The sequence below is a fragment of the Manduca sexta genome, chromosome 28 (genome assembly GCF_014839805.1).
Source record: "Manduca sexta isolate Smith_Timp_Sample1 chromosome 28, JHU_Msex_v1.0, whole genome shotgun sequence".
NCBI classification, from domain to species: domain Eukaryota; kingdom Metazoa; phylum Arthropoda; class Insecta; order Lepidoptera; family Sphingidae; genus Manduca; species Manduca sexta.
The window spans coordinates 266,890-278,286 of NC_051142.1; the positions used below are offsets into that span (position 1 = coordinate 266,890).

The following is an 11,397-nucleotide window of genomic DNA, read 5'->3' on the forward strand; positions in this document are numbered from 1 at the left end:
GATTTTACAATTAATTTTTTTCGACAATTAATACATCGGTTCAGTCTTTTATTCGAAGATTCCTCATTTATCACAAAATCTAGCATCGTCTGGGCTGTGTGAAACCGGAGCATGAGTCGAGAATAACATTATTTTATCTGTTTTGTAGCTAAGCGTAGCGACAATTTATGTTCTTTGTCTGAGGTTCTTTGCGTAGATATTAAGTAGCTAGAATCTGTGGTGATAACCGTGTCTAGTTTATTTGTCTCTGCTCAAGTAGATATTTGAAAGATTACGGTTTGTCTCTGATTGCAATTTGCAAAAATAATGTTATTGGTGACTTCTGAGAAATCATAACGATTATAAAACTATCTAAGTATATCAACTAGTCATTTAAAAGTAACCTTTTTATCCCTAATTTAAAATACATAACGATATGGAGTCTAAAGAATCGGCTTCGTCCAGTGAGCGAGTAATTAGTTTTACAGTAAGTAAATATGGTATATTTTGATGTAAAAACGTATTGTGCAATGTCTGTATATTTGTATCGAACCCTAATAGACTGTCGATTAATAGTTACTCGAAAATGTATTTTGGAGAAGGCTTAGTATTATATAAAGACATCCTGCCAGTAATTAGTAAATCTGGTAATTTTAGTTTGCTAATCAGCATATTCCAAAGCAACCTCCTATAATATATCAATGAATCATAGTGATGTCATTCATAAATACGTATACATTTGGTATAGACAGATATAAGTACTATTGTACTGTACATTGAACAGTAACATATCAAAACCTTGCGTCAAGCCTCATCAAAATGCAACAAGTAGTAACACTTTTTACAAGTTTTTATTTAAACTAATGTTATGGTCAAAAAATATTTTTTACTTGAGAGTTATTTCTTCAAATTTCAAAAGATATGCGAACTGCTTGCATGTTTAACAGAGAGATGAACCTTTACATATTGTAAAAGCCTAATTGATTATTATTACAAACCTTGATGATGATGTTTTAGTATCCATTTATTAACTAACACATTATAAACTGGATGGTGCACCTAACACTGATTTATATAATATCTCACCCAAAAATGTAGAAAAGAATTGGCAATAAATAGTTTTTTTAGGGTTGATATTTAAAAAGAAAATCAATATATGTAAGTACTTAAAAACTTGTTTGAAATTTTCTATATTTTATTAATAAAAAATTAAATTCTGCATAAAATAATCCATTGTTTTAGGACGATGTTGCATTTATTATGTATATACATAGATACTATTATTAGGTACATTGTCAATTTCTCATAAATATATACCAGCATTATTGTAAATATTCAATATTTTGCTTAGGCTAGGAAGTGTTTTACCTCTTGTTGTTATAGTATATAAAGTAAGATTGAAATGAGCAAAATGCTCAATAATATAGATATTTTTATAGAAAATGATAACAAATAATATTATAAAATTTTATAGTACATTATCAGTATAGCTAAGGCATTTAGACTTAGATTGGACTTGGACATAATATCTATAGAAATACTTATCATTTGTTGCCACTAATCTGCTAAATGATTACACAAAGAGAAAGGATGTCAACCGTAACAGCATCCAATCTATAATTATTTTATAATATATTAAGTACAATATGGAAAAGAACATTAATAGTATTATATAAACAGATGAATGTCTTATTGATTTATTATCCTTAAAACAGTTATAGCTATAGTCAATTGGCTTCCAAATCCATTATTAATAACAATATCCAATCACTCTTTTAGTCTATGGTCATTTACAGGTACTATTATGTTGTGATAAGTCTTTATACATATTATTTTTTTTATGATGTCAATAATCTTACTATTGAAATATGCTATTCATAGGAACTCCAGTATAGTGTATATGAATATTTTTCTATCCATGTGATTACCAAAATTATTTTATCATATTTTTTTTCAGGATAGTCCTGATGTTGTATTCGGCCACAAACGCTGCAATACTAGTGACGTCAAGTGGGTGGCCATCAAAGAATTATATGAAAAGATACAGAGACCCCATTACTATGATATTGGGGGCACATATAATGATGAAAGCCCCGATTACTGGTTCACTTGCAAAACTGAGCAAGTGTTGGATATTTATCTTCTCCACTTATTTGTTTACAAATATGGTGAAGGTGCTTATAATGTGGCCGTTAGTGTTGGAAATTATTTGAAGACTGACAAAAAGAACAATACCATACATTTGCCTCGCTTACTCAAGGAGTATGATTTTAATAACACTAGAAGCCTGTTGGATCTTTACAAAGATGAGGATGAACATAATATTAATAGGTTTGAATATATCACTACATACAAATTTACAGATCTTGATATTGAATTTATGAAAGATAAGATTTTCCTCATAGCTGTATCTTTTGGGCCTCACAAGGCAGTGGATTTAGATATAGTTAATGAAATTAAATTAAGTCACGACTATGGCGAATTATTCAAAGATCCCGTCGGGTCCGACTTCACGATCGAATCTAGTGATGGTGAGAAATTTGAAGTGCACAAAATCATATTGTCCGCGCACAGCACAGTGTTCAAAGCTATGTTTAAAGAAGAAACCGCAGAGAGTCAGAACAGCTATGTCAAACTAGTTGATGTGAAGGGAGAAGATCTCAAATACATGTTGGAATACATCTATACAGGGACTATAAAGGATTTAGACAATGTTGATTTTGCGAATGTGCTTATTTTGGCGGACATGTATAATTTAAAAGGTTTATTCACATTGTCCCAGATAGCTCTAGAAAAGCAATTAACACCATCAAATGTGATGTACACATTGATAATAGCAGATATGTATGATGCAGAATATTTAAAAAATTCAACAATGAAATATCTCAAGAAGAATGCTAGTACATTAGATAAAAATGCTTTTAGTGAAATTAATAATGTTACTCTGATGAGAGAACTGTTCAACTATATTACCTCGCCTTAATCGTATCGCATCAAATGTGCCTTCTATGAGGTTGAATTTGTGTCATCCAAAGTATTAATTTTGTCTTTATAGCCAAGTTGTGGCGCAGATAGTTGTTGTATGGTATTAACAGGAAATGTCCCGACTCTGTTTATACCATTGAAGCAGGCATGCCGCGCAATCGTGGCGCTCAGGCGGTTGTACCGCCTCTACGATGCCCCACGCAACCATACATTCAAGCTTTAAAAGCAATTCAATTTAAAATTATGTTGACTTTTATAAATATTTTGTTTCACCTAGTGAATTATTTGTATTTTTTTAATATAATAGGATAAGTCATAAATAAATAAAATATATTTTTTGTTTAGGAAGGAATAATGTTTTACTTTTACAATTACCTATTCGTAAGTCGCTTCAGTTACAAAACAAATAAAAAACATAAAATACAGAAAACGTAAAAATAAACTTTTATATGTTTTTAAAACGTAACTGCACTCTTAAATAAAATGTAATTGATGTAATCGGTTGAATAAATATTATAATTAGTTGATGGTGGTATCGTGTGGTGTCGTGTACGCGCGGCGGGCGTCACTCGGTCCCGCGCTGCCCGCCCTGACCGCCGCGCACACGTCGCCTATATAATCATTTTGGAATGTTACTTGAAGTCTTCGTTTCTGCGGCAAACAAACATTATCCACCGTTAGAATGTTAGTTTGACTCGTCGGGACAGTGTTAATGGCTACATTTGTGCCGGTTGTGTCTATTCACACTGACGGGCTCCGTTACAAGCGTCAAAGCAATAATCATAAGCACAATGCGACGAGCGACGAGCGTGAAGCCTCTCTCAAAGCGTTCCGTGTTTATGCTGTTTGAATAAGCTTACTTTATAGTCGTAAATGTCAGCCCAGTGTGTGTGAACAGTCCACATGAAGGCATGGCAGTCGGAGGAACACAACTAGCCAAGGTTATAGTCTGACTGTATCCGGCGGATTCCGGCGCGGTACCTTTAGTCAGTGCTACGTTACCACTCGAGACTAACTCCCGTCAGGTGTTCCGCAAACGTTCAGCGACAGGGGCACGTGGTCGCATGCAGGATAAGCAAGAAAAAAGGCCACATATTTGTCTTATTATTTATTTATAACTAATAACCCATACAACGACGAAATAATTGATAAAATTACTTTCGTAAACAAACGCGAATGCGGAGGTGAATGTCTAATTCCCAATCGGTTCAGATATAAAAATAAAAACTTATACGACGCTTATTTCCATACTTGATCTACAAATACATGTTCTATATCGAGCTTAATGATGTATCGAAAACTATCGATCATATCTCAAGTCACCACAATATTTCGGTTATATCTTCATTAAAAATATCTTTGTTTAATGATCGGACTTGTGTAATACTCTACGTGAAACGAATGCGTGCTGTTGCTGCAGTACAGTGGTGTGACGAGTTGGGCTCGACACCTCTCGACACCGTGTAGCACAGCAGCAGCGCATCACAATGTATCCACTATCCGGGGATCTACTCCTAGACACCGCATGTTACTCCTCACTTATACTAGTTGATACAGATCCAGCCTCCGACCGTGCGACAGCTCGGTGACGTGCCACATGACATGGCCAAACCGCCGGAACGCGAGGTAAGCTCATTATAAGCGTGAAAGTTAGATTTAGAAACAGAAGGAACACAACATTATCACACTGCGAGACAACATTATCATTAGAAAATTTAATGCTTACAAAAATCCAATGAACACATGAACGGCGCCATTTGATTATTAATATCCGGGGTCTGTCCGAGTGTAAGGGCATCGCACATACTCTAATGTCAACACTCTCGCAATATGAGTTTAGATGAACGTAACATTTTGGATCAGAATTAATTGCACCAAGTTCAAGCGACTGCTTAGGCATTTCGATATCAAAATACAGTTACACATTATAGATTCATTAGTGAACAAACATACTTCACACAGTTTGAGTACAGAGGCACAATATTCTCACATTATTTGAGCATGGACAGTCGTTGAAGTCGGTGAGGGGGCGTGTTCTGATCCAAAACGTCGGTGGTGTGACGTAATGTATGTACAATGCGGCGGCAGTCATGGCGGGGAGCTGTATCAATGTGCGGGTGATCGGTCGCGCGAGCCGGCGGGCCCTAGCGTTTACCGTTGTTGTACGAGAGGCTCCGCAGCGGCGCCTTGAAGTTGGCCGCCGCCTGCTGCTGGATCTGGTACGCGAGCGGGTGGATCTTGAACCCGTACAATCTGCAAACAATGTTACAGTTGCATCAAAATATTATTAAGGTTGCAAATAGAATTTCCTAGGAGCCACAATCTATTATTAGTGTAAAATAAAATCAAGTGTCTATTCTTATAGAAAAATTAAAATCAATACAAAACCTTTTTGTTGAAACTTCTAAAATATACTTTCATGAAACTTGACATGGACAACCAACATTGTAACCACCCTCAGCAAGGGCAGGCAATCCATCAACTCTGGTACTTAAGGTGATATGATCTACATACTCACACACACACACACACACAACATCACGCATTTTATCCCCGAAGGGGTATGCAGAGGCGCAACCATGGCACCCACTTTTCGCCAAGTGTGTTCCGTCCCATGATGTGATAGGGGGCGAGCCTATCGCCATATCGGGCACAAATTCCAGACTCCGGGCTGATACTGAGCAGAAAAACCCAAATATCACTTTGCCCGACCCGGGATTCGAATCCAGGACCTCAGAGCGCTGCCGTACCGCGCATGCAGTACAACTACGCCACCGAGGCAGTCTACACTCATCTATATACTCATTTATAAATATTAATAAATAAAAGTAATTTACATAAATATACATACCTCGGCACGAACTGCGAGGCGGGCCGCTTGGGCCGGTATTCGGGGTGCACCATGAACACCATGTGCGGGAAGCCGGTGCCGAAGTACGCGCCATCGGTGTGGTGGTGGCGTGAAGACTTGGGAGTGTATACGTCCATGCATCGCGGACAGTACAGCTTCACCATAGCCTCGCCGGGCACGTCGGACAGACCTGATAATCATCACAATTGATAAACACCTCTTTTGATGAAAACGGTCCACTAGGAAAGATGTTGAGTGGAAAATAAAAGGGATACAAAAAAACAAACATATGGTGTTAAATTCATTACCTACCCTTCTAATTACGCTGTAATCTGATTAAAAGCAAAAAAATTACGTTGTTTGTAAATTCAAAGATGAGACCGTTTAAAATATGGATCTTTTGAGTTTAAACCATGTTTGTTCACAACTATACGAATTTCGTGCATCACGTTTATCACATGATGTGGCTTTTGCTTTTAAAAGTTTCTAATATTATTTGACACATATTTTGGCAGTATTGTAACCTTACAAGAAATTATCAATCTGGTACATGGCATAAAAAAATGAACGCCCTATTTTGGAGCAACCTGTATAAAGGTAACAAAAAAAATATTTTTTAACTAGCTTCCGCCCGCAGCTTCGCCCGCGAGGATTTCGGACTTCAAAAATGGAGGAGGTGCTCAATTTGTCGGGATGTTTTTTTAATGTATGGTGGTATGCAGGTGGTCCGATTGTCCGGTCAGAGTCTGATGATGGGATCCTGGTGAAATCGAAGGAACTTTTAACCATTAAGGTTGCACACGCGACGAAAGCTTAAAAAATGGAGTAACTTCTCCCGTTTTCCCAACATTTCCCTTCACTGCTCTGCTCCTATTAATTGTAGCGTGATGAAAAGTATACTATAACCAGCTCAGGAGTATAAAAAATAATTGTACCAAGTTTCGTTAAAATCCGTCGAGTAATTTTTGTTTCTATAACGGTTATACAGACAGACAAAAATTTTACTAATTGCATTTTTGGCATCAGTATCGATCCCTAATCACCCCCTGATAGTTATTTTGGAAATATATTTCATGTATAGAATTGACCTCTCTACAGATTTATTATAAGTATAGATAGATAGATAACAGTCTATGTACAAAAGTTCATAGTCAACGGTAATAGCTTCCAAATCATATTTACAATGGCCTTAATGATGAATAAAATGTCTGAATTTCAGAAAATTAAGGAATGCCTAAGTGGTTTTTGGCCTCACAAAAAAAAACTTATATGTACTAGGAATAGGTGTATCATAAAATATTGCAGGCATAAATAACAAACACAATGGATGTGCAGTGGTATACCTCTAGGAGAAATGAATGTTACACATTCTTACGACATGTAAGAAATGAAACTCACCAAGTGGAAGCATGGGTTGGCACTCGCAGTACACGCGGGGGCAGTGGCCGAAGTCGCCAGCTTGGAATTTCTCTAACATCTGACCAATTCCCCTGTAACAAACAAGAAAAAAAAACACATAGCAAAAAAGCTTAATATTTAATGGCATTTGTACCGTCAGTGCAATGGGGTCACTTTCTATACAAATTAGCTTCATTGTAAGTGTTTATAGATAGTGAAGACGTAACATTAGGCGATTCATTTTCCTCAGTTGTGCAAAAAGGAAAACAACATTCAGTATGACTATACATAGATATGCAAAACAAAATAATGAATGCCTAAAAATTATATTGCAGCGGACATTATTCCAGTGACATTTTCATGGCCAATTACAGATACTGAAGTTCGGTGAATCAGAAGGTGGCATTAAATAAGTATGTCTATATTGTATATATTCAAAATAATCATTACTTTTAATGTTCACCTCATAAAATAATAATAATAAATGTTTTGTTTGCACAAACAAAATATAACAAATAGGAACACATAAATACTTAATTAAATTATTATTAGTATGTAACGTTAGTGCTTATAACTAATTTAAAACAAAACAATTGACAAGGGGCCCCAAACTAGGCAATGCCTGTATCTTGGGGACCAAAATATGAATATAATATAATTTAAATAATGTTGTTTTTTATTATTTTTTTTTTATATTTCACTTAATTTATATATATTTAAAATTTACCTCCTATTCTGATTTTTGACTGTTAGGCTATTCAATGTATGCAGTATTATGTAACAAATGTATATTGTAATTATTTATGTTCCTTATATTAAAAAGAAAGATAAAATCTATAGTCTCTGCCTACCCCTTGGGATAAAGGTGTGATACTATGTATGTATGTATGTAACATAAAATTTATTATAATTATTGCCATTATTCTTATGTAAACTTAAAATTTTGGTGTAAACTAATATACAATCTATCAGTCTTATTTTGAGATCATTAAATTGCCTTTAAAGTGAAATTATCTTATGTTATTTAAAATATTTTCAGTTTCTGTGTAGTTTAACTATAAATATACACTAATATAAAAATATAAAGAGTTTGTTTGAACACACTAATCCCAGAAAGTACTAAACTGACTTTGAAAAGTTTTTCACTAATATAAAGCTAGATTACTGAGTGCTATAAGCTATTTTTTATACTAAGGAAAAGATTAACACATTTATATGTGGGCAATGCCGCAGGTAAATCTAGTGTTCATAGAAAGTTGAACTTAAAACATAATTATTAAATAAGTGACGCACATTAACTGATCTACCAATTCAGTTTACTGTTTTGTTAGTTGTTAATAAACTCACCGATTGGTTAATATGTAGCGGGCATGTATCAGTCCGTACAGTATTTCGGAAGCTTGCTCCACAAGGTCAGATTGATTTGGATTGTCATCAAGGTCGTCATCTGTCAACAAATTATTATAATTCATTATTTGTATATAAATACAACTATTTATTTCCTTAATAGCTTTTGGTTTTGCCTCCACCCACATTTGAGTGTTATTCAAAACAAAAATACATTTTTCTTACAGAGAAAAAAGCCTATAATATAATCTAAACTTTTTATGTCTGCTAACTATCAAGTTTGCCAAAATCAGAAGCTTGTATGATTAGTTAACACACTAAGTTACACATTTGTATTGTGAATTGAATGACTCAACATACATTCTTGATTGTAAACCAATGGTGAAAGATGAAATTTTTCCAAAAGGGAACTCAACATGTAGTACTAATATGTATGAATTTGGTCTACAAATTGTTTTAATGACAATCATATTTTACATAAATTATGAAAGGTAAGCCGGCAGGAATTGGGTTATATGGAACCTTCACCTCTGTTGTAAACATATTGCCTCTAACACATCATATTACTGCTAGAAAATAGAATTAAATACAGATTTTAAGTTAGTTTTCAATTCGTACTAGGCAACAATGTCCTTTAAACCAGAACACTATACTATTGTCCCCTGGAATCAGATATATACAATATGATGAGTGACAGATTTTTGCATATAACAGACCTGCAACCATGATGGTCACATTAACTCATTTCATTTGTCAGCATTCAGCATAAATTTATGAACAATAGAAAGTTTGACCCTAAAGTAAAAATTATAAAGATGTTGATTGTACTTTCAATATGAATAGTATTTAATTGAAAATGCTTTAATGAGATTATCATTACAGGTGATAACAAAAAAGTAAATATAAATTGATTGAAATGCAATGAGTTTTCACTCCAAGAGAACAATTAATACACAAATCATGTGAATAGTAGATACAAGTTTGGTTACAACAAATTTTGTTGTGATGAAACACTAGCAATTTGAAAATAAATGTTGATCAAATATGTATAATTGCTATTGTCATTTGAACTGTCAAACTTGTAGCAATTAGGTCAATGCTGCTTAGTAAGAACTAAGCAGCATCATCAAGAGTATAATAGAATTTTGAAAAGTGTCTAGCAGTAGGAATATGGCGCATGTCCACTCACCAGGTTCCAGATCCAAGATCATGTCTAGTGCTTGTCTGTAGTGAGGCACCTGCTCATTGAGTCCCGTCAGGTTGAATTTGTCGTTTATGTAATCCTCGTCCACCTGGAAACACCGCGTTCAATATTGAACATCAACACACACACCATCATCATGAAGAACTAGATACCAGATTACATACCTCGCAAAAAAACTCGTTGCCGCGTAGCTGGCAGAACCACGAAATCCATGATACCTCCTCCGAGCTACTCATTTTTCTGCAAACAAACACGCGGTCTCAATATATTTCACCGTAATCATTCGTGTTGTAAGTTACTTCAGAATTACAACGCCTGCCACTCCAACACAGCCACAACAAAATTTGAAGCATTCCTATGTTTTCACCTGTTTTTCTGAACCAATGACGATTTTTCACGTTATTTGCACGCGGTACAACGGTCTCACTATAATTATAGTTGAAAATACATGAAATAAACACTGTAAATTGTGGTAAAATGATGACAAACCTCACCTTTTCGTGCCTTGATTAGCCACGCTTGACGGGAGGGTACCTACCTTGGGAAGAGGGAGAGAGAAATTTCAATTTTCTATGTGTGTGTGGGTGTCGCAAAATGTAGTTTGTATTCACTATGCTATCATTTGTGTAGCGGAAGAGAATTGTCTATGGATATCAATCATTCGTTCATTACCATAATAAATGTTAGTTCAGTTTTGAATGCGAATATTCTATTTTTCTAAAAAAATACTACTTTTTAAAAAAAAAAACATGCGTTTTTATAAATGTATTTTTATCAAAATTATTGATAAAAATACATTTATACATACCTAGCGTGTTTGTTAAACTCTCAGCGGTTCGGCAGGAAACCTTATTCGTTCAATCCTTAGGTTAGTGATAGACATACGAGCTTTAGAAGACTAAAATATCCTCAACCGGCCATGCGTGTGGTGATAAGTGCAAGCTTTTGTAACTCAGAACAATAACTAAAACTTTAGTTATTGCTCTGAATGTCTGCTCTCAACCTTTTTTTTTCTCTCAGACCACTTTCAAAATTTTGCTTGTTCCGGTGTTTATGTTTTTGGTTTAGCACTCTGATAGTGCATAACCACTACTGTCCAGACTTCGCCAGAGTTGACTGGACATTTATGTTGGTGTCATCGTGCCTTACGACCCCTATCAATATTATCTGCCTACATTGATAAGTGAAGTCAGGCCAACATGCTAGTTCTTTACTATTAAACCAGATACTTATATTTTCGTGACCACCCGTTTACGAATTGTGAACCCACATTTTTTTGTCACGTCAAGGTTTCTCGTGGAACCCTGGGTATCCACCGGGACCACTATGGGAATTAATGATTTATCCTCTCCTACGTTTAATGGCAACACACTTGGACAACCGCGAAAATTTATACGAAACAAATTCTTGATTTCCAGATTCATGTATGAAAGTTATTTACACAGCGGAGAAGAGATGACGCGCCCGTATGATTGGGTGAATTTTTCTAAACCTGAGCTTAGGTAGGTATTTTCAAAAACCTCTTTAGCATGTATACAAGTATGAACGAATATGAACACATCGAGTTTTTGATAAAATTTTGTTTTATTTTACATGACCATATCAAATATTATAATACTCTTTAACAAGACCC

The 11,397-nt window shown here is 35.0% G+C and overlaps 2 protein-coding genes across 4 annotated transcripts; one reads left to right on the forward strand and one right to left on the reverse strand.

Moving 5' to 3' along the window:
* Positions 1 to 224: 224 nt before the first annotated feature.
* Positions 225 to 3,076, forward strand: LOC115451690 (BTB/POZ domain-containing protein At1g55760). Its single transcript, XM_030180059.2, has 2 exons — positions 225 to 466; positions 1,937 to 3,076. The coding sequence occupies exons 1-2, from the start codon at positions 416 to 418 to the stop codon at positions 2,960 to 2,962; spliced, it is 1,077 nt and encodes a 358-aa protein (XP_030035919.2). The 5' UTR covers positions 225 to 415; the 3' UTR covers positions 2,963 to 3,076.
* Positions 2,140 to 10,389, reverse strand: LOC115451691 (casein kinase II subunit beta). 3 transcript variants are annotated; one of them, XM_030180061.2, is made up of 8 exons: positions 10,259 to 10,389; positions 9,929 to 10,004; positions 9,750 to 9,852; positions 8,561 to 8,660; positions 7,214 to 7,305; positions 5,816 to 6,005; positions 5,120 to 5,217; positions 2,140 to 3,615 (listed from the first exon to the last, which is right to left on the reverse strand). In XM_030180061.2, the coding sequence occupies exons 2-8, from the start codon at positions 9,998 to 10,000 to the stop codon at positions 3,584 to 3,586; spliced, it is 687 nt and encodes a 228-aa protein (XP_030035921.1). In that variant the 5' UTR covers positions 10,001 to 10,004; positions 10,259 to 10,389; the 3' UTR covers positions 2,140 to 3,583. The 3 variants fall into 3 exon arrangements, with proteins under 3 accessions (XP_030035921.1, XP_037300164.1, XP_037300163.1); XM_037444267.1 differs by having other exon boundaries at positions 10,303 to 10,379; XM_037444266.1 differs by having other exon boundaries at positions 10,132 to 10,298.
* Positions 10,390 to 11,397: the final 1,008 nt, after the last annotated feature.